General features: G+C 37.2%; 1 protein-coding gene across 2 annotated transcripts; it reads right to left on the bottom strand.

The window, feature by feature from the left end:
- Positions 1-1,784: 1,784 nt before the first annotated feature.
- prkcda (protein kinase C, delta a) lies at positions 1,785-17,481 on the bottom strand. 2 transcript variants are annotated; one of them, XM_016268593.1, is made up of 18 exons: positions 17,266-17,481; positions 9,636-9,764; positions 9,073-9,272; positions 8,915-8,981; positions 6,174-6,333; positions 6,062-6,093; positions 5,733-5,818; positions 5,533-5,656; positions 5,196-5,296; positions 5,002-5,080; positions 4,795-4,925; positions 4,531-4,704; positions 3,734-3,825; positions 3,542-3,604; positions 3,294-3,432; positions 3,019-3,207; positions 2,754-2,882; positions 1,785-2,665 (listed from the first exon to the last, which is right to left on the bottom strand). In XM_016268593.1, exons 2-18 carry the CDS (start codon positions 9,742-9,744, stop codon positions 2,507-2,509), a joined length of 2,034 nt encoding a protein of 677 aa, XP_016124079.1. In that variant the 5' UTR covers positions 9,745-9,764; positions 17,266-17,481; the 3' UTR covers positions 1,785-2,506. The 2 variants fall into 2 exon arrangements, with proteins under 2 accessions (XP_016124079.1, XP_016124078.1); XM_016268592.1 differs by having other exon boundaries at positions 5,527-5,656.
- Positions 17,482-23,912: the final 6,431 nt, after the last annotated feature.

Consider the following 23,912-nt stretch of genomic DNA (forward strand, 5'->3'; position numbering starts at 1 on the left):
ATTATCTCATAATTACGACAATATTTGACATGATTATGATTTACCAAAGCATGATTTTTATTTTTGTTATGTGGTGGAAATGGGCTTCCATGTTTTACAGGGCACAATTCCGTGTATTGCTGTTTCCTGACATGATTCATATTTAGCAAACAAACTACGTTTAATTGAAATTAGCGTGGCCTGTTAATCTTTCGAGATCTGGGGTTTTCCAGAAGTGTTGACATAGCCTCAGTATGCTATTAATAGAATGGACCTGCTGGCTTGTTTGGCACGAACTTGTTTAGTCAGGTCGCTTAGCATAGAGGCTAAATAACTGTTGCAACACTTTTGAAAGATATTTACCTGAATTTCCCTGGCTGGTATTCCTGATTCTAGTTCGCAAAGAGCCACAAAATCCCTGAGTTCAAGCTCCGGGGACACTTCCAAGGCGAAAGTGGTTTCCGAGCGGTCTCTCGGTGCACAAAACACTGTGAGCAGCATTGTGCTCGGGGGTGCTCGAACCCGGTTACCGCTACTCGCAGTCAGAAAATGCCGTTACTCCGGAGTTTTTCTGTGGGAAATGAGCCCAGGGCTGCCTCGTTAAAACGCTGTGTAATATCTGGTTATGAAGAGTTTAAACGCATGGAGAAACAACTCAACAAGCAAACACAATTCACTAATAAAGAATTCGTTCACTTCCCTTCCACAGCACTTCAGCCACTGCCGCAAACCGATTGCGTGTGTCGTAACATACTGAGACAGGAAGTCAGAAACAACATACAACGCCAAAACAGTAATGCATTTTGATACAAATTAATTGAACAAAGAAATAAAAAAGCGAATAATTCAATATTTAATTAAATTGTTTAAAGTTAACATGGTCAATATCACAAATTTAGATTGGATTAAATATGTGTGTGTGTGTCTTTTTAAAAATATTTTCTTTGTTTGAAATCCTAACATTTTCTGTTTAATTCTACAGAGATGCTCGGTTTTCAGTGTAGCCTCAGACTTTTATACTCCTGTATACTTGCATGCATAACCTATTTATTTAGACTTTTTGTTTGTGTGATTACAGCAAGATTTATAACCCGATTAAGCTGTACTAATAGCACATGCGGTACATAAAATACATGTAATTACTACATAATATTCAATATGCATATGCATACTATTTTGAATTACGAGGCATGTTTGATTTTTGTCTCCAGCAAATGTCAACACACCCAACCACCCTACTGTAGAGGGCGCTACGGCTCAACTTAATTCATCACCTCTTTAATGGGTATTGACTAGTTTTCTGAGAAAAAATAAATTTAATTACAGCAGTTTTAATCAATATTAGATGAATAACTAAATGAACACTGTTATAATAAATATGAGGAAGGACTGTCAATTATAAAGTTAAGGGTGCTTTAAGGGTGATATTGTAACATTGACATATTGCCCTCACAAAATACTGTGGGTACCAAAAACCTCAGAGCACTTTGAAAACCTTCGAAATTTAATAAAAAAATTTAAACCTGCAAATAAAGAAAGGTTTAGGATCTTGGAATATTTAAAACAAAGAAACCCATTTCCAGATCACTAATCGAATAAGCAAATGTGTGACATGTGAACCTCTATCCAAAAGGTCAGAAATCATTTTTTTTTCAGTTAATCTTTTCACTAAAATTATTATACTGACATGATTCCCCCCCTTAGGTGTATAAATATTACTACAAACCTAAAAGGCCAGTGACATTCTAAAAACTAAATCTGACAGTAAAAATAAATCTCAGTCCAAGTCAGTTTTTTTTCACCATCAAAATGTTTATTGGACCATGTGAAGTTTCTCATTGATCATGTGGACTCTTAAGTACATTTTATTAAAACACCTTAAAATGCAACAATATACACACTAAAACACACACAAACAGATGACTCTCTGAGCTAAAGATAGCTATGTTTCTGTACCAGATATACACATTGTTTTCAAACTATTTAAAATACAATATATACAACACTTACAAAGCACACATTCAACACAAATTCAGGTCAATGCTTTGTTCAAATATAATTACCCACTTCACAGCAGAAATGCACAACATGATCCATGACTGTAGCATGCAAATATTGATTTAAACAATACTTGTATATAATATCTTACCTAATTTGTTTTTGTACACTTCTTTGAATTGCTCTTTTCCCAAACAAAACTAACAGCACACTCCCTGCATTCAACTATCAAGTTTGTACTAACCCAGCAAAGTTATTTTTAGACACCCTAATTTTGAGAGGACAAGTCAAAAATTGCATTGAGATTGGGGGACCCTAAATCTGCAATCTCACTGATGCACCATTAGGAGGCTCAAAATATATGTTAGGTTACAAAGGGCCTGTCGTGTCTTAGGTTAGAGTTCAGTCCTTTTAAAGGAAGAGCTGGGAGAGTGCACATGGTTGGTTTGGTTGGAGCAATAAACTGGCTCAATACTACAATCACATGAACATAATAGATCTTTTTCTTTTTGACTACATTGTAAGTGTGTCACTTTTGTAGAAGATGCTCCATTCTTGGGTTAATGAATGAGAACCCAGCAAACGCGCTCTGGTCCATGGAATCAATCAGGCCTTTCTCGCAGTGCGAAAGACGGGGTTTCTCACTCAAAAACTCCCGGTCAAAGTTACTGCAGTCATTTGGAGCTTTCTGCAATTAAAAATAAAATTAAAAAAATAAAAAAATAATGAGGAAACAAAGACAAAAAAGAAGATAAGATGCGAGAGGGAAAACATACCACTTTTGGTTTGAAGGGGGGCTCAACTTCTCTCCTTTCTAAAGCAGACCAGTTGACAGTCTTGAAGAATAGGTGGCCTCGTATATTACCAACAATCCCTAAACGGCGTGATGGGTCACGCTCAAACAGCTGTGTACAGATGTAACAAACAAAAAAAATAAAATAAATATATATATACACACATATATATATATATACATATAAAGTGTAATTGTAGACATTTCATTTGTGTTGTGTTTTTAAATGTGTATTTGTGCATGTGTACCCTTTCTAGCATGTCTCTAGTATCCACTGTGATCCAGCGGGGATAATGAGGTGTGTCCATTCGGATCGATTCAAACAGCTCATCCTCATCGTCACCATGGAAAGGAGACTGACCAATCAGCATCTCATACACCAACACGCCCAACGACCACCAGTCTACTGAGAATGAGTACTGCTGACCCAACAGAATCTGTGATTTCCCACACACAAACACATCGGGTCAATACCAGGACATTATGGCGTGAGAGTGAACCAACATCAAAATGTGTTTCATACCTCAGGAGCGATATAATCTGGAGTTCCACAGAAGGTTGTGGCCCGATTGTCCCCAAACACATTCTCCTTACACATTCCAAAATCAGCTATTTTTATATGGCCTTCTCCATCTAACATCACATTATCCAGCTTGAGATCCCTGGCAAAAGGAGAGAGCAACAGTGGAAATAATCCAGAAAGCCTATTTATAGAATTCTGAGTGGAGTAATTAACAAATACAACAAAACAATGGTGAAACAGTTGTGTACCTGTAAATAATGCCTTTGGAATGGAGAAACTGCAGGCCACACACTATTTCGGCTGCATAGAACCTGGCAGAAGAATTCCATTCAGAACAATTACTTTGGTGCCATTTATATGCCACATATGCCCATTAAATCAAGGGTTCAACTATATTTTTATATTATTGAAACTATTTTATATGCGTATGTGTGACATACGTGGCTCTGTACAGATCAAAACGCCCATTTTCCTGTATATGAAACATCAAGTCTCCTCCATTCAGATACTCCATCACAAAGAATAAGTGCTCCTGTTAAAGATAAACAAATTAATGTGATTTTTAATGCTAACAATTAATAACCGTTAATGACATTCTCCATTAACATATTGTTTGGCACTGTTGCTAAGATTTAGACATCCAATGGGGGGAGTGAATAACCAGCTCTCTTTTCCACCCTCAATACCACGACTGAGGGGAGACCCTTGAGCAAAGCAAAGAAACCCCAACTGATCCCCGGGCGCTGCAGCAATATGGCTGCCCACTGCTCCGGGTGTGTGTGTGTGTGTTCACTACTGTGTGTGTGTGCACTTGGATGGGTTAAATGCAGAGCACAAATTCCGAGTATGGGTCACACGTCACTTCACATGAGACAGGAATTTAATTCAGGTCACCTACATACATCATGAGCATAGACCACTGGGCCACAACTCTGATACTTTCTTGGTAAATCTCATATTAATGTTCTGTCCTATTTTATTGAGCTAAGATCAACATGTAGTTGTGTTTAGCTTTGAAACTACATCCATTCTGTCTTGATAATAATAATAATAATAAACACATTTCTTGATCTGTCTAGTATAAAAGGGCCTTATTTGAATGAGAATGTTTGAAGTATATTGAAAAACAGAATTACATTTTTTAAATGGCTCAATGATAATTTAATAAATGTGACAGGGACAATTGCATACATACAACTGTGTGTGTTACTATTTTGTGTAAATGTCTGTGGTGTACCTTGGTCTGAAAAGTGGAGTAGATGTGTGTAAGAAACGGATTTTCCCAGGCGAGAGCCAGCACTCGTTTTTCTACCATGGTGCACTCTACATCATCATCCATCAACACTACATCTTTCTTCAATGCCTTCACTGCAAACCATTCACCAGTGCCCTTTAGTTCAGCCAACAGCACCTGACAACAGGAAGATGATGAATGTGTGTGTGACCCTGAGCACAAGTGTATATGAATGTGTGTTTGAGGGAGAGAGAAGTTGTTTGTTACCTTGCCAAAGCTTCCCTTACCCAGGACTTTATGGAAAATGAAAAGCTCAGTAGTGATACGTGTTTGGTGGGTGATTCGAGAGGGGGGATGAGGACTCGAACCCTCCCACAGATGACCATAAGGAGCCCCATCTACAATATAAAAATTGCTGTCAAATCAGAATCATATTTTTAATTCTCACAATTAGTTACCATCAATCATACTTACCATTAACATCAGGACTTTTATTAAAATCCTGGTAAACGCCAAGATCCTGTGAGTTGCTTTCAGGTCGCTTGGTGGATTTCTGTGACAACAAAAACATACACAACTTCAAAAAAATAACAGCATTAATGTGTTGAAATAGAGTACATTAAGTGCCTCATAACTTTGTGCAACCTTGTGCAAACATTAATATTTACACTTGAGACTTGGGTAAGAGCCTCTGCCAGTAGTTTCTGGTTGATGCCACACAGGTTGGCCACTTTAGTCTGGCACTTATGATGGACATTCATGGAGCAGTCTGAAAGAGAAGAGACGATTGCAAACATATAATCAGGGTCCAAGATTAGGACTAGCGCCAAATAACAAAAAGTGCCTTTTTTTCCAAGTAATTATAACTAGCCAATTTATAAAGTTACTGACTAGTGGGCTGGTAATTTTAAGTATTTCTAAATATTAAAATGTTTGAAACCACAATGTAAACAAATAATGGTTAGCAGTTAATTTGGGGCCTTTTCAATACATACACACCCTCACATTTGAGGCCCTGTTTGACAAGGCCCCACAGCAGACTACCGCAATGGTCACAAAAGGTGGGGCTCATGTAGTTGTAGGTCTTAAAGCGATGTGGCATGTCAATCTTAAAACGTTCCTTCTGAAACTGTAGGCACACAAAAACTTTAAATAATCATGGCACAATAAAATTAAATAAAAAAATAATTTAATACAAAACATACCATAGTGTCTCGACTATTGGCTGCAGTGCCCGTGCACCTTCCAATAATTTTATCAATACACTTCTTGTGGATGGCAGCATTGCATTCTGGTGGTGAAGAAGATAAAAAAAAAATCATTTTTAAGCGGGGTTCAGGCATTGGGACAGGATGTGTTTTCACAGTGTTACTATATTCCGAATAAAACATTTAAAACATTCATACAAGTTAAACATTGAACAATGGGAAGGAATCTATTCATGTATTCCCCCATTTAGGGCACATTCCTACTAAAACAAACTGCGGACATATCCGGAGAAGTATTTAGGATAACAACAGCAAAATATACTTACGTCTACACTTGTAACCTTGCTTGTTAAGACCCCTGGGCAGCAAAAGACAAAATTATAAGTACGTCTGAGTTATGAAGTTCTTACATCTTATAACTGAACAATCAGGACTGACCAAACAAAATCTCTGCAGACAGAGCAGAAGGTGGGCTGTCTGAAGAAGGTGGCAATGAACTCATGGTTTTTGATGAAGTGAATCTTTGCCTGTTTAATTGCTCCTCGACGGCGATTGAGAGTTGGTGCCTCCTCTTCCGACACTACTGACTGACGACAGTCTGAGAGATAAAGAGAAAAAACAAAACAGGATGGAAGAAGAATCAAGTTGATAACAGGAAACTTTTTGACAGTGATTAAATTAAATCTTTATGTCCTGAAAACAATGAATTATAATTTAATTAATAATAATTTTATATACATATAGTAAATGTTATGCATTTTTTATTTCTTGATTAATTTTTTGACCAACTTTTAAATCGCCTACATTTTGTTCCACTGCATTACATTTTGTCTAGCTGTTTTGAACAAGCATCTCATGTAAACGTCCCCAAAAAAACACACCTGAATTGGCTCAAGAGAATCCACAACCAGCCTAAATATACTGTACAGGGCTTCTTTAAGTCTGATTAACTGACTAGTTGTTCAATCAACCCACAAATAAGCTAGCACTGAAAATACACTACTGTTCAAATGTTTGGGGCCAGTAAGATTTTTTAAAAGGAATTATTTTATTCAGCAAGTATGCATTAAATCAAAAGTGGAAGTAAAGACTTTTACATTGTTACAAATATTTGAATATCAAATAAATGCTGTTCTTTTAAAAATCCTGAAAAAAAATATATTTCTGCAAAAATATTAAGCAGTTCAACGGTTTAAAACTGTGAAAGTAAAAGAAAAATTTTACTTTAGAAACAAATCAGCATATTAGAATGATTTCTGAAGGACCATATGACACTGAAGCTTTGCTGTCACATGAATAAATTGCATTTTAAAATATATTCAAATAGTTGTTAACAGTTAATTTAAATTGTAATAATAATATTTCACAATATTACTGTTTTTACTAAATTTTTATCAAATAAATGCAGGCTTGGTGAGCATGGTGAGCATGAGACTTTCTTTAAAGGGGTCATATGATGTTGCTAAAAAGAACATTATTTTGTGTATTTGGTGTAATGAAATGTGTTTATGCGGTTTAAGGTTCAAAAAACATGTGCTAACACAAAAAAAAAAAACACATTGATGTTGTGTCCGGCCGGAGTGACGAGACAAAAACATTAAAACCCCCTTATAAATGAGGCATTTGTTGCATCCAGTGGGGACATAATTACGGATTATAATGACTTATACTGTCTTGCATCGCACCGCTTAAACATAAAACCATGTCTGCATTTGTGATCGGAGAAATGACAAACAACAAGCGTTACTCTACACTGCTCAAAACTCGCGTTTGAATAGTCAGTGGCAAATTCTTTATATATAAAAAACGTACTTACAGTCTGTGAGTCAGAACAGCCGGCGTTGTAGTCTACTCTACCAGGATCAGGAAACAGTCCTCCATAAAATGTGCTGCACACATCTGAATATTTGGGTTGAAGTGTTCTGGAACAGTGTTGTAAATACAACTTAACCACTGATTTCTAGTCGTGTCCTCTTTTGGAAGGCCAAACAAAGTAGTTTCGCTTTCACAACGAAACACACAGCGTCACACACGGCGGCCTTGAGTGAGCGGCGGCCGGCGGATTCGACGAAGGAGTGGCGGGCGGGCTTGCGGCAACCACATGTGACGACCCCGGGCTGGACTCTACGCTCCATCCATGGTGAAAGCAGATCCGGCGATCCACAGCATGAAGTTGATGTATTTCCTCAGTGACCAGCATGGATCAGCTCTAGGCATGACGAAGCGGATATCGTCCTCTTTTGGAAGACCAAACAAAGTAGTTTCGCTTTCACAACGAAACACAGCGTCTTCACAACATGGCAGCAGCAACAATACTACAGCGAGAATCAAAGTTACACCTTCTTTCTTTGCGTGAACATTTGGGCGGCGTTATGCAAATCTTCCCACATCGTGACGTATACATGTGGGGGCGTGTTAGAACGAGCCGTTTTAGGTAGGCGTGGTTGACTTAACTTTTATAAAGAATATCTCTTCGGATTTGTGACTTTAGTCTTTGCAACTTTACAGATCGTCTTTATGCACCAAGAGCTTGTAACACTCCAAAGAGAAAGGAAAAATTGAAATCGCATCATATGACCCCTTTAAAAAAAATACACCTTTCCATCCCCAAACTTTTGAATATTAATCTAATTTTACACATCATTTTGCAAATCTGCAGTTGAACATTTTGTATTCTAAAAACAATGAAATGGAAAAGAAGAGATAGACAGAATGTTTGACAGTGTAATGCAGGGACAAGCTGTTCTGACATGTTCAAAGGAGACATTCCTGTGCACAGAACTTTAAAGAGAGTCCAAATGGATTCACACACACCCATACATATGATCAGATAAGAATGACCCCTCCCACTGCTAATGGCAATAGGTTAGATTCAAGCAGGGGTTGAAATGTCTATTGAGAAGGAGCTCAAGGGTGGCACTGAGGTCAAAATTATGGGAGGTGTCCCATAATTGACACACTAACTTAGGGTGGATGTACTAAACTGGTTGAGCATAATATGAATAACTGTCTTTAAATCTACCAGTTTTTATGGAAATTACATTTTTATGAGAGTGGCAATCCAGTCTAAAGTTAATGAGTTTTTTAGCTCTGTTTTGGAAAAACCCTTCCTGTGAACATTAAATCACTGTACGGTAAGAGAGAAAGAGTGTTTAAGTGAGAGTATGATCGAGTCTTACCTGCATCTGAATCTTCCATAAAGAACTGTACAGACATCATAACCTTCCCTGAAGGCTGCAAATCAACCTGAAAATGAAGCAAGACTATAACATTACCTGTAAAAGTGCAAATACTGACACTCATACAAATGTACACACTTAACCATGTCATCACATACCCAAAACTCTGCACGTCCATTTGCCTTCTTGCATCTTTCTGCCAACACAGACAAACCTACAGTAACTTCTGCTAAAGGTTCCTCTGCGGTTCTCATGAGTAGGATTTGTATGACACGTCCCTCATAAATATGTGCATCAAATGTGGATCGCCAAGCAGGATACATGGTGGGCTTCTTCTGGATCAATGTTTTTCCTCGTTCTTAAAAGGAAAGGGGGATATTTTTGATTTAACCAAGTTAAGTCTTGCCAGCTTTGATACATTAATCAGCTAGAAAAATTATATTAAACGTGACAAATGATAATGCTTTTAGTCACATTGAAATTAAGGTCAAGTAAAGGTGCACTACACTGTGGGAAACAAAACTCTGTGCAGTGTACTCCATTCTAAACTATTCATTTGGCAAAATGAAGCACGTAATCCAGTTCTATGCAGATGGAGGATTTGCATGTTGTTCCGTGTACATACAGTATACTGCAAAAACAGCACAAGAAGCATGGCAGTATGGCATTCCAAACATAGCCATGCACTTGAAACCCATCACACACACACACATTTACTCACCAGTGCTGAGAGCTTCTTTCATTTTGACGGCACAGAATGGTGCCTCAGCCATTGGCGAGAATGTGCCAAGATCATAGGCATTAAACGTAATCCTCAGGAAAGGGGCCATGGCAACCCCTCAGACACAACCTAAAAAAAGATAGACAAGCAAAATTCTTATGACTTTACTGATGTGTTATGTGATATGTTGAGTAAAGCAGAAAAACATCAGCATTACTGCATATAGCAATAAAGAAAACATTTAAAATGCTTTATTTTCAGTTTAGAACTAATAAGGTCATTTTATCATAATTATATTTAGTCATAAATGGGAACCTATACTGCGTTCATGCTAGCGCATGTACCTGCAGAGGAAATTGTTTAGTCTTGCTGAAATGATCAGACTGACATGACCAGTGACCGTGAAATAAAAATACTTGAGCTGCAGTTTCTAACACGGTGATTCTTCAAAAAGGTATGTAAACTGGCAGGTACTATGCACCATCACAATTGAACTCTTCTCATTAGTATTTCCAGTGTTTAGAATTAGAAGTATAATACTTCCTTCTTATTACCTCACACTGAATGGGTGGAAGTTTCTATGTACCAAAGAGACAATGACTTGTTAATGCAGGCATCAGAACATCAGAAGGTGTTTTAGGAATGAAGTTGAAGTTTTGATTTCTGAAGATTACAGTTATGTTCTACATAGGGATGTAATGATTCACTCAACTCATGATTCGATTCACGATTTTGATTTCACAATTTGATTTTCTCACGATTTTTAACAAAATGAGATTGAAGACATTATAGAGTAAATGAAAAGGTGTATTTTATTAGGCTATTGCTGCACGTTTCTTTGCAAAATTGAAATATAACAAAACTAAATTGAAATTTTAAAACAAACCCCAAGTAAGTTACACAAATAAAAGAAATCTCTTAATATGAACAAACTAAGGCTTTGTCTGTGCTCTTTCCAACCATGATTTTATTCATGATCCAAACAAAGATGCAGCATACATGATGCAGCATGAGTAGTTTTTAATCTAAATTAGACTGTATAATTTTGAAATTTGAAGCAAAAACAGAATGGTCTGACTTTAGTTTTGTGAAACTACTACATAAAACATATCTGAACGAAACAGCAGACGAGCTGAATGAGACGCAGATTCACTCTCTGCCAGCAGGTGGCGCTTAAGAACAGCAATGATACAGTGTTTCCTTGGTTACCGCTGTAAACAAAGCAGAGCAGCGCTTATGAATACTACTTTAATATGCATTGTTCAGAGGCAAGATGAAAAAAAAACACCACGTAAACCTTTCTAAAGATAGTAAGTTCCCTTCGGAGATACATTCATATAAACTTCTAATTGTAACATGATTTGTTTGGCATCTCAACCGATTTGAATCTTCACATATTTGAATAGATATTCAACCGGCTCGCGGTTAATCGTTACATCCCTAGCTACATGTTCTATATCAAAATCTATTTCCAAATATTTACATTTCATATTATGTGACACATTTAGTGTAAGTTAAAAGTGTGGTTAACCTAAAATGTTATTGGTTAAAGTACACAAAAAAATTTATGTTAGCTCAAAAAACAACAACATAAAAACAGTTTGCATCAATTATTTTATGCATCAATTAGTTATGACAACTTCTAATGAAATTAAGTTCAACCAACAAATTACACTGAGTTAGAAGAACTTAATTAGAAATGAACAAGTATTTTTAAGTTAATTACTCAAAAAATGTAATTTGCTCCAACTAATGGATTTGTGGGCCTGGAACCAATTTATATGATATTTTTTTCAATTCAAACCCACAGCTATCATAGCATGCTAAATGTAACTTAATTTCAACACTTGTGCCGAGTCTCAATGTGCCTCCTTATACTACGCCCTTAAAGTATGTACTCTTTTGGTGAAGAAAAAGTACACACTTTTGAGTGTGTAGTAGAAGAGTAGGCAAGCTTTGGAACATACTATCACATCGCATAGTTACACGCACCCCGTCACTGTAAACTGGCCTGTCAATCATCTTGTCACAGTTAATATCCTCCACATTGCATTTCATTTAACTTCCTACCGTATTGGAGAGAAAAGTAGCAGCACATTGATCTGCCAGTCGCGGGTCTTTCATGCAGAGAACTCTGCTCATATTTTATGCATGATGCATTGAAAAGTTAACGACCAAACGGATGTTTATAAAAGTTCCCATTGCGGTTGCAGATGAAATATAACACAGATAACATTAAATAAATATTTTTTTACCAGGTTAAATGTTGAATATTAGTAACTCAAACCCCTTTTTCTAAGCCTCTCTACCTAACCGCCGGTCGCGCTCATACGCCAAACTATGTTTGTAGTTCTGGACAGAATCCTTCACCAAAGCGCAATGGATTGTGGGAAATATTAGCCATTAGAGTGTGCACGGATCCACACTTCAAAAATCGACCTGAAATAGTATACCATCCGGGGACTTTTGGCATACTCTTTTCAACATACTATGCTTTGGGACACACTTATTCTAATCTCACATACTATTTAGGATGGATGAACATTGAGACCCAGGGTTACTCTCCTTATCCAGTCCTATGCAAAGCATGCTGGGAACTAGAAATGTCCAAAGTTAACAAGAATTTTATTGAGTTACTACAACATAATTTTTAAAGAAATTCAATTAACACAGAAATTTGAGATTAAATTACGCACAATATTAACTTAATTTAATGATCAAAATTATTATGTCAACTGAACAATGTTTGCAACTTAAAAGGTTTAATTAAATTATTAAATTAGAATTTTTTACTTGCAACCATGCATTTATTTAAGTTGTGGTAACAGGTCCCCTGAATCATTTGTGGGATATTTGCTTTGAGGTACTTTTTTAAAAAGCTTTTTAAATACAACCCCAATGACTAAGATTAAATACAAATATATTTCAATGCAAAGGTTCCTTGGTTTAATTCTCATTCATAGCACAGGACTATGTAGAAAAAGCGTCCCTGGCCATCTTTAACATTACCCTTCACTTATCGTGTTTATTTCTATTACATTATCATGCTTTATTATGGTGCATCAGAACATTTGGAACATGACCCAGATGAGGGTTATAGGTTATGGTAATAGCTGGGGCAGAAATTGATCGGTCCTGCATAACATCAAGACTCCACCCACTTCTGTTGAAAGCCAATGGTATGACTCAGGCGGTGACTGGAACACAGAAACTTCATAACAAACTTGTTTGTTGTGTTGCAGTGACTGCATTACTATAGAGTGCATAAGAATAAGAAAGACAGGGAGAGAGAGATTTGAACACACCCATACATACAGTGGGTACGGAAAGTATTCAGACCCCCTTACATTTTAAACGCACCATACATTATGAAACGCACTTGTTGAAACATGTCTGAAACCATGTCAGAAACGTCCAAACACATTGCAGCACCTACATCTCTGCTTGTGTGTAGTTCAGGTATACCCTACGTCAGTGTTACTCATTGCGCGGCTCACGAGCCTCATGTGGCTCGTCAAGCTTTAATGTGTGGCTCGCATGGCAGATGGCAATAAATAATCCGATGATATGATCAATACAGATATTTAATAAAAACATTAAAAACAAGCAGGGCGAGCGTCGTGGTGCGATGCGACAAAAGACAATAGAACCCATTTTAATTATGGCCCTATGATTTCTGCGATGCGGAAAATGCGGACGGAATTGCGGAATCCAGTAAAAAAAAACTGAATTTACTGTAAAACGCGGAATGTCACGGAATTTGTCAAAGTTTGGGTGAATAAATCAAAAGTAGGTCATTACACTTAAATCTAATCGCAATATTGACTGGTATCTGTAAATATTAAGCTGCAAAAATACCATTTAAATATGAATCCTGCATGTCTCTTTATGAATGAATGGCACAGACGCGCGGTTTCGTTTACTACACACATACTGAAGTGCGCAGTGTTTTCAGCGTCTGCTGTCTCGCGAAATGAGAACATAAATACATGAACAACAGTCAGTGTCTACTCTATTATAAATCATTTATATTTTAAAAATACCCAAAACAGCGGAATTACAAGATGAAAATATAGACTAGAAAGATATTTAAACTTGCTCTGCCCTTACGTCCATGACATTGACTCACTGCGGAGTTGTTTTGGCAATCTTTCCAGCTCTTAACGCCGAATGTGCTCTTATGGTTTGATACCTGATGGGCTAATGTAGAAGAAAATAACTTTAAATAAATAACTTTAAAAAATTACTTTTAAAAATAAACCTCTTTGTATTGCATTGCATATTGTATGTTCAGGGATGACAGATTGAGAAGCAGACATGCCATTTATGACTGGATGTAACTTTTCATACTTTGCAGTAAAAGTGGCTCTGCTATTAACTTTGTCCTATAAGTGTGGCTCTCGTGAAAAAAATAGTGAAGACCACTGCCCTAGGTTATGGGGACAAAATGTCCCCACAAAGATGGGGACAATATCCAAAATCCTTGTCGGGAAATTTTTTGGTCCCCATGAGGAAACAAGCTTATAAATCATACAGAATTAAGTTTTTTCTCAAAATCTAAAAATGCAGAAAGTTTCCTATGAGGGGTAGGTTTAGGGTAAGGGGATAGAAAATACAGTTTGTACAGTATAAAAACCATTATGCCAATGTCCACATAAAATATGGAAACCCAAAATGTGTGTGTGAGTGTGTGTGTGTGTGTGTGTGTGTGTGTGTGTGTGTGTAAGAGCTAGCGAATAAGTTGTGTGGAGGTCTGTGTCAATAACATAAGCTTGCAGCACAGTACAAATCGATTTTGAAACAATCCCGGTCACTTCAGTCAGAGTCTCTCTGGATGATCACACATGTATAATGAATCCTGTTCAACCAAATTCAGCCAAAAAAAGTCTAGAAGAGCCCGTGGACCTGTGTTAGTATAAGCATGAAAATAAGAGCGATAGAGAGGAGGAGAGAGATAGCAAGGGTGTTGGGTAGGCAGGTATGGTTAACAGGCTCCATGTGCTTTCGTGAACATAAGTTCAAATGAGTGCTAAGAGAATGTTTGTACTCATTAGCCATAATAGAAGCTAAAACACAATTACAATGGAGTAGGAAGTGTGTGTTTGTGTGTGCATGGCCTTGTTAGGCAAGCATCACTAGTACTATTGCGCATATTTAGGATTAGTGGTTTGTTCAAATCCCTAACCCCAAGTATAGAACTACTTATACTAGGGCTGCACGATAAATCGAAATGGAATCGAAATAGCGATTCGACAGAAGCTGCGATTGTCATGCGTATCTTTCAGTGAAGCACGGTTCTATGATCAGCAGTAAATCTCCATCTAAAGGCCAGAGGGCGCTCTCACGCTGAAACTCCAAATACGCCTCGAAGAAGAAACCCAGGAAATGCCTATAGCGGTAGCTGGATAAACAGAAGATTTAACTGCTTTTATTGATTCAACGGGTTCTAATAAACACACGATTATGACAATATATGGTTTATCTGAGTTATTATTATTATTATAATTTTCATTAAAATAAAGTATATTTATAATGCGATGCCTTTATCACTGCTTAAATACTATGAAATATTTTGCGTGCCTTATTCTGTGTAAGAAGCCACATCATCTCATAGAAGGATTTATTTCAAACACTCGACTGACGTTATGAAGTGAGTTGAGTAAAAATATATTATTAAATGTTATCACATGCTTTCAGATGGAGCAGCATTTACTACACAGAGCCGTAGTTCACTGAGAAGCTATGCAAACAGCTGTCATTATCGCGAACGATTTCTTCAATTTCATTATCGCGCATTTTTTTGCGTAACTTGTCAGTGAACTACGGCTCTGTGTAGTAAATGCTGCTCCATCTGAAAGCACGTGATGATGATTTACTGCTGATTACAGAACCGGCTTTACTAACAAAATGCACATGACAATTGCATTTGATTAATCGTGCAGCCCTAACTTATACAGGAATGGTCCACCCAGAAATGAAAATCATTTAGTCATCGTCATGTAGTCCCAAACCTGTATGATTTTCTTTATTTCTGCAGTAGATATTTTGAAGATGGTTGCTACCAAAGAGGTTCAGTTCCCATTGACTTTTTACATAAGTCAATGAGAACCAAAACACAATGGTAAGCAACATTCTTCCGTGTTGCACAGAGGGAAAAAAAATAGAGATTTGAAACAACTTGAGGATGAGTAAATGATGACAGTTTTAATTTATGTGTGAACTATCACTAAGAGTGTAACTGATCTTGCACTGTTTGTGCTACGGAAATCTCAAATGGTTCGACTTAAGGAGATTGAGGTGTGTTGCATATTTGGATTTGCATATTAGGAATTTAAATAATAAATACTCCAGAGTGTCTTAATTTGACTTGCCCAGTAAGCAACCACCCAGAACACCCTAGCAACCATATAACAATCAGAAGACCTTATCAACTGCATTACTGAAATTTAGTTACATATAAAGCATTTTTTTAAAAATCTGTTACAGCCCATCTGATGGAATTATCAATATGCTATCAAACTCACTGTAACCATTTGCTTTAAAGTGCATGAAATACATAATTCTTGGACGACAATTCTGGGGTCTTTCAGATCGTTGAGTTAACACTGATGTCAAAAGGAGCAGCAGGTTTCATCACTCATGTCCAGAGTCATACACTCAACATCTAATGTATGGGACAGGAAGGAACTATCAACACTCTTGAAAAGAATGAAAGAGTAGTGTGGTGTAAACTGTTCAACCACAGCAGGATGTGTGTCTCCATTGCAAAGCGTTATCACGTCAGTCACATGCTAGTGTAGTGATGGATAGTTAATATTAAAAGGAAATTAACTGAAATCTGTCTAGAAACCACCGACAACAACTAAAATAGCAGATAATTACTGTAAAATGTGACATAACCATTTCCACCATGCCCCAATACACACACAGTCATCTCAACTAGAACCACGCGCCATCTGTTTTGTGTATTAGATCAATAATTATTGATATGTTTTAGAGGACAGTGTCAGTGATATTTTAGACCCTTAAATGTCACAAACTGGGGCTATTTCTGGACTATGAACAAAACTTTAAAATTCATTAATATTTTCTTTTTTGCTAACAGTTCTGTGTAACAAACTACCTAGACTTTGCACTTCACAAGCGCCTGCAGCTATTTTTTAGTAGCACCAGCTGACTGCGAACTCATCTGTAATGTATCAAGTGCTATCTAGGTAGGTCACTAGGTCTTAAGACACAACCTCTGTAGCCTTTTCAATTACGTAGAAGTGTTGTCTAGTAAGACAAAGTGTGAAAACACCAATTCTGTCAAGGTCCGGTAGACAGCAGCATACACGAGAGTGCGCCCTTTTCAAATCATTTTAAATAGTCTAAAGATATATTTAAGGTTTTTTTGGAAAACAGAAAAGTCATATGAGGAGGAGAAGGATTGAAGTCTGAAAACACTAAAAACACAGACTGCATCCGCGCGCGTCGCTCGAATCCCTTCAGCGCATCAATCGGAAATACAGCAAAGAAAATGAGTCAAACACTTTAAATCGCAACATTACCAAAGTTATGTCACGACCAAGCAATATTAGATAAAAAAAAAACTTAACTTGAAAACAAAGAAGCGCTGCTAACTTCTTACCTCTCCTCCGGAAGAAGCAGATTCTTCTCTGAGACGCCTGCTTGCTTCAGTGATTGAGGCGTTTGAGGAAGTACAAATCGCTCGTGGAGTTCTGAGTAAAATAGGGCGGAGTGACGTCGCACAGGTGCTCTCTTTCTTCGCGCGATCCCACTTCTGTCTTGCGCGCGCGCTCAGATGACACTTTAATAAGCCATTGCGCTGAAGTTTGTAGAGTCCATTCAGTGTGTTTGTGAGTGACCTCTTTTCGAAGGGCATAGTCAGTGTACCTCTAGAGCCAACCTATGGCAAGCCAATTTAACATATATTCCTTATTCTTTTCCTTTCTTTATTTTCTTTTTTTAGCAACTGTTCCAATAATTATTAGTATATATTATAGTAGTGTCTAGTAGCAAATAAATATAGTATGTAATGAACTAAAGTAAAGTAAACTAATTGGCTATTAGTCACTACTGGAATAATACTATTGGAATTATCATAAAGTGGACTTGAGTGGACTCTCAAGTCGTATTCATGATTGGGAAGCTAGACAATATATATATATTAGGGCTGTCAAAATTAACACGTTAATAACACGTTAACACAAATTCATTTTAACGGCACTAATTTTATTAACACACGATTAATGCAGCGCACATTTTCTGTATGACCAGTGGCCTAGCCCGTAGTTGGAGAAATGGAGATGCACAGTGTTGCCATCTTAGCGACTTTGCAGACAGTGACTTTTTTCAAAAAAGCGCCAAATCTTTAGGGTTTGCCCAAACCTTAGGCCTATTTAGTTTCTGAGACTCGCCGGTACTGCTGCGTGAGCGCAAGGTCTTGCTTTCCCAGCGCACGCACACACCTGTGCGTCTGTTCTGTTCAGCAAGCAGCTTAGAGGAGCAACGCACTTTCAGTTAAAACAGATATGTTGCTTCTCTAATTTTACATGCAAGTATAGCCGAAATCACAGCACAGCTATTGTCTTTATCTTATGTGTATTTGATTTCATCAGATGATGGCTCAATTATCAGGATTTTTGTGCAGATTAACGTCTTGGAAGGGAAAGCTGGTTATGAAGTCTTAGGACCCGATCAGACAGAACACGTTTTTTGCAGTGAGAGGCACCTTTTTTGAATTGTTTTCTGTTGGCAGTGAGCGTTTTGCGCACTGTTTATGCGCTCCGGGTGCCTCGCGTTTTTGGAGGAACGCTCTGAGCACCTGAAGTTGAAAAAAAAGCTACTCTGAGCGGAAAAGCTCCCGGCGTCATTCGCGTTTTTTTCCATTGTCCAATCGAATGAATGAAGAGGCGGGCCTTCCGTTGTGGTGACAAAAGTTTACCATTGCTTAGAAAGGCCGGAAACTGCGATGATGGAGGAGAAACTTTTGGAGTCTGTAGCGGGTTACCCGGAGCTGTATTTTTTAAGGTTTCAGCTAATATGACAGTTTACCTAACAGCAAAAACCAAAGATTTTAGAGCACTCGCGCTGATTAGACTGACAGGACAGCTGATTTGGTGGTTGCCTAGCATCATACAATTTTTTTAAAAGTCACCCAAAAAAAAATGCAGTGCGGTCAGGGGCAGACTCCAGGTATCCAGATCTTACTTGTTTTGTTTTTTTTTGGATCGCAAAAGAAAATCCCCCAAAAATCATGCTTTCACTTGTCCATTTAATAAATTGTAAACTTTTTCATTCTTTTTACTAACATAAAATTATCCCATGCAACTCATTTCATATTCCAAGTGTTCTGAAGGCATACGGTAGGGTTTGCCAAGAAACAAAACGAAAATGTAATCTAAGTTAGCCTATTATTAAGCAAAAATCTCCAGTCATTGCATTCGTGGATTTATAAGAATGCATGGCAGTTCGCGCTGGCATGCCTAAGAAAAGCACACAAGCCAGCGAGTCATATTGAAACATCAATACAAATAAAATTATGACTTGAAACACAATAATTTCTTTACTGAGGTGAATATCCCTGTTCTGAGACAGTCAGACAGTATTATACAGCCTAGAATGCGCGAAAAGAGTGCTCCCTCATATAATCGGTAAAAGCTGTCACTCACTTCAGTTCATTGCGATCTCACGACGCTCCATGAATAAGCTCTATACATGGCACAATAAATCTCTTATTTAAATCATATCTACACTTTGTTATAATGAGAGGATTCCTGAGCTTGCAGAACTCAGCACTTGACAAAAACTTGGCATTTTGAGCAGTGAGTGGATTCTAACTTAAACACTTTTGTTAACAACAACTTTAATTAAATGATACGTTTGTGATTGGCTACATTGCTCCACACTGCAAATATGTTTCACCAATAGGCCTAACAGATGGGGCCCCCTGATTCCCCAGGGCCCTAAGCCTAAGCTTACCTCGCTTATTGGAGAAGTTCACCCCTGAGTGCGGTGCACCTGCGTTTTCAGACCTAAAAACGCGTTCAGTGTGATCGGGGCCTGCTGCCTTCACGTGCTATCGAAAATGTCCTATTTCCCACTTATGAAGTCGTGATTATGAGCTTGTCGTATTCATGTGCTTTAATGTCGGAAAGAATAAAATGTAGCATCCCATTGGTTGACAATAATATAATCATTCACCACGCTAAACATGCAGTTTACTGACAATTCTGGAATTTTGGTCAAATACATGCTTATTACACTGCTTATAAAATACAATATGCTTTGAATGATCATTCATATCTAGCCTATAAATACACTACTTTAGCGACAAGAAAAAGGGATGTAGTTGTTGTGAGAACAGCATTGACAGCAGCAATGGTTGTCCCCTCGACCATGTTGAAAGATTATGACCCGCCCAACTCGGAAACTCTGGTATCAAAATTATTTCCGAATTTCCCAGTAGCAAATACGATTTGAGAGGCCGTTCACGTCCAATTTCCGATTAGGAAAATCATATTTATGATAATTACGATAGCACGTGAAGGCAGCATTAATGGGTCGCGTTTCAGTCACTATTTCATATTCATTCTGTTGTCTGACAACAGAAACAGTAAAATATATCAATGAAAACAGTTTTATTGAGAATTTAGCTGCATCAAAATAAAGTATGTGGGCACAGAGAGGAAAACAAATGTAATAATAAATAATAAATGCACATTTTGCATGTTCAGAAGAAATGAACTGCCCTGTCCTGAGAAAATGTAAACATGCTTGTGTAAGTAAATTGCTCAGTGCAAATAAAGAGAAGTAATGGGGACCTGGTATATCTATGTTCTTTTTTCATGTGTTTCATGTTTTGACAGGAAAGCATAGGGCAGAGAGAGAGGAGTGTCAAGGTACCTCAAGTCAGGAATCAAACTCAGGTTGACGGAGGCACAGTTGCATTACATGTCAGTGCACCAACTACAAGGCTATTAGCACCAACATGGCTAATTGACTGTTTATTAGTTCTTCCACCAACATCTACATCTAGCTTTCTTTTGCTGTTACATTTATGACATTTACAATGACTAAATACCTTCAATACATTTTGGCTTAATAAGATTTCCCCAAAATAGGCAAGAATAAACCTGGTATCCTCCATGATTCATATTCTTTCCAATAACAAAGCACTTGAATGTGACAAACCTGTAATTACAGTTTCAGAAGGAAGTAGGAATGAAGGCAGCATGATAGTTGTGGCCTAATGGTTAGAGAGTCGGACTTGTAATCCAAAGGTTGTGGGTTCGAGTCTCATGTCTGGCAGGAATTGTCGGTGGGGGGAGTGAATAACCAGAGCTATCTTCCACCCTCAATACCACGACTGAGGTGAGACCCTTGAGCAAGCACCGAACCCCCGATAGCAATATGGTTGTCCACTGCTCCGTGTGTGTGCACTTCGATGGGTTAAATTCCGAGTATGGGTCACTTCACACTAAATAGTAGCACTGAACAGTAACTAGTAAAATTTTACTAGTAAAATTTTAAGTAGGCATACTGGTAACACCAGTATCACAAAATAGATACTAGTAAATGTTAAGCGTTAAATGTTAAGTCAGCTTGCCACATGTGCCAGCTTTATGTCCACAGCTGGACACACATGCAACCAGAAACCGTGATTGTGCTGGCTGGTGATTTATATATAGTCTCAAGAGGCATTGAGATGAGGAACAGACCATGTGTCTGTTTTCTATATTGCGTTCATGGAATATTACCTATAAAACATATACTGAAAGATCACATAAATCTGGGTGTGAAAATCGACATCCTTCTGTGTGTGTGCTTGTAGTCTTGTCCTGCTTTCCTCCTCTTGGTCCGCAGTGCTGTAGAGTGTATGTCCTAGATTTAAGTGTGTGGGTGAGATTTAAAAAAAGCAAAGAAACAACAGTATGTTGCATAGTTTATGTGTGTGTAGATATCTGGTGCAGAATTGGAGGTGGTGAGGGGGCTGATTTGCTACCCCTTATCTGTGATCGAGCAGATCTACACAGATAAATTGTGTAATGTTATATGTAAAATAACCAGAGTACTAATTAAATTATATTTAATAATTTGTCATTGTCTTCTGTTTATGAAAAGAACATTATATAAATAGCTCAACTACGTACATGGATTAATTAGTTTTAGTGTACTGATGTGAGAAGTTTATAGTGATGCATAAAATTTGTGTCTGGCACACTCTTTCCCACAAAGATGCACACATACACACACTCTGTAAACAGCTGTCTGACAGATTGGTAATGCCTTATATGTTAGTTTCCAGCAGTAAAACAGAAGCCACATTTATTCCTCTTCTTACCACAAACCAATGAAAAGAGTATAAGTACTTTGTAACATTTTAAGTGGAATTACACATTTAAGTTTATAAACAGCACCAAATAAAAGGGAAGTGGAAATGTGAAAAAAAAAAACTTTTTTATAGAGATGAGTTTATTTCCTGTGTGTTAACAGTAGATCAAGCCAGCTAACACAATGCAGAAAATGAGAAATTCCTTATATATTTATGTACCCATGCAATGTTAGATGTTAGACTGGGTAATTTACCTCAGATAGACCAAGAAAAGATTAGATAATGCTTTTATCTATTGTAGGAAAATGAGCGATCTTTTCCTCCCCCTCTCTTCATCTCTCTGCTGCAATGCAGAGGAACATAAGACACAAAAAAGACACAAAAGTGTCATGACAATGTCACTGTGACACTGCCACAGAATAATACACACTATCACATAGATTTTCTTTCAATCTCTCTTTCATTAGTGAAATCTTCTTGGTCTACAGACTAAGACTAAAAACTGGTATTCTGTAATATGTCTCACCTTTACATACATCTTATGATCCTATCTTTAATTTATTTTTATGATCTAAAAAGATTAACCTGTTTATAATCAGTGTTGGGGAAAGTTACTTTTAAAAGTAATGCATTACAATATTGCGTTACTCCATAAAAAAGTAACTAATTACGTTTTTATAATTTACAATTTATTAATTTATAATTCATTTGTCTATACAAGAGTCAGGCATAGTAATTAATTGGCTAATGTAGTAAAATAAGTTGACTTTCTTTGGTATGTCTCAGTGAAAAAGGTTGAGTGGGCTGGTCTACATACTGTCTAATTAGAGATGTTTTAATTAACAATAATATTCTCAAAGCACAGTAAATTATAATTAATTCAGTGAGGTCAAGTATTTTGAAGAAGCCTACTTAGGGCTGTGTAGAAGCAAACATGCACTCAAACTGAAGTAAGTATATAGAAGGTCCATTATTAGAAAGGTAGGTTCCAATCATGAACCATTCAGCACAACCCTTAATAATTTTCTCTTTAACAAGGCATTTAATTATCTCTCTTTCATTTTCTTAAATATGTTTCAATGACAGTTTTTTCATGCAGAGCTGGTTTAAGAAGACCTTTAAGTTATCAAATCAAAATGGACTCTATTTTGATTCTTCATTGCATGGAATCCAAAAAAGTGCTGTCTTTACATTACATTTACATTTAGTCATTTATCAGACGCTTTTATCCAAAGTGACTTACAAATGAGGACAATGAAAGCAACCAAAATCAACAAGAGAGCAATGATATGCAAGTGCTAAAACAAGTCAGCTTAACACAGTACACGTAGCAAGTTTTTAAAAAATTATATAATAAATAAAAAGAAAACAGACAGAATAGAAAAATAATAGAGCAAGTTTTTTTAAAGAAATCAAGCAGTTAGTAAATGAATAGACTGCAAGTCTAAAATGGGCAAGTTTTTTTTAAAGAATAGAATTAGAATAGAGAGTGCTAGAGTTAGAGGGTCAAATAAAGATGGAAAAAATTTGCTTTTAGCCGATTCTTGAAGATGGCTAAGGACTCAGCTGCTGGGATTGAGTTGGGCAGGTCATTCCACCAGGAGGGAACAGTTCATTTAAAAGTCAGTGAAAGTGATTTTGTGCCTCTTTGGGATGGCACAGTATAGCGATGTTCACTTACAGAATGCAAGCTTCTAGAGGGCACATAAGTCTGAAGTAATGAATTTAGGTAAAGAGGTGCAGAGCCAGTGGTGGTTTTGTAGGCAAACAATAATGCCTTGAATTTTATGCGAGCAGCTATTGGTAGCCAGTGCAAATTGATAAACAGAGGTGTGACGTGCATTCTTTTTGGTTCATTAAAAATGTATCTTGCCGCCGCGTTCTAGATTAATTGTAAAGGTTTGATAGAACTGGCTGGAAGACCTGCCAAGAAAGCATTG

This window comes from Sinocyclocheilus grahami, unplaced genomic scaffold (assembly GCF_001515645.1).
Source record: "Sinocyclocheilus grahami isolate Dianchi unplaced genomic scaffold, SAMN03320097.WGS_v1.1 scaffold47.1, whole genome shotgun sequence".
In the NCBI taxonomy this organism is placed as follows: domain Eukaryota; kingdom Metazoa; phylum Chordata; class Actinopteri; order Cypriniformes; family Cyprinidae; genus Sinocyclocheilus; species Sinocyclocheilus grahami.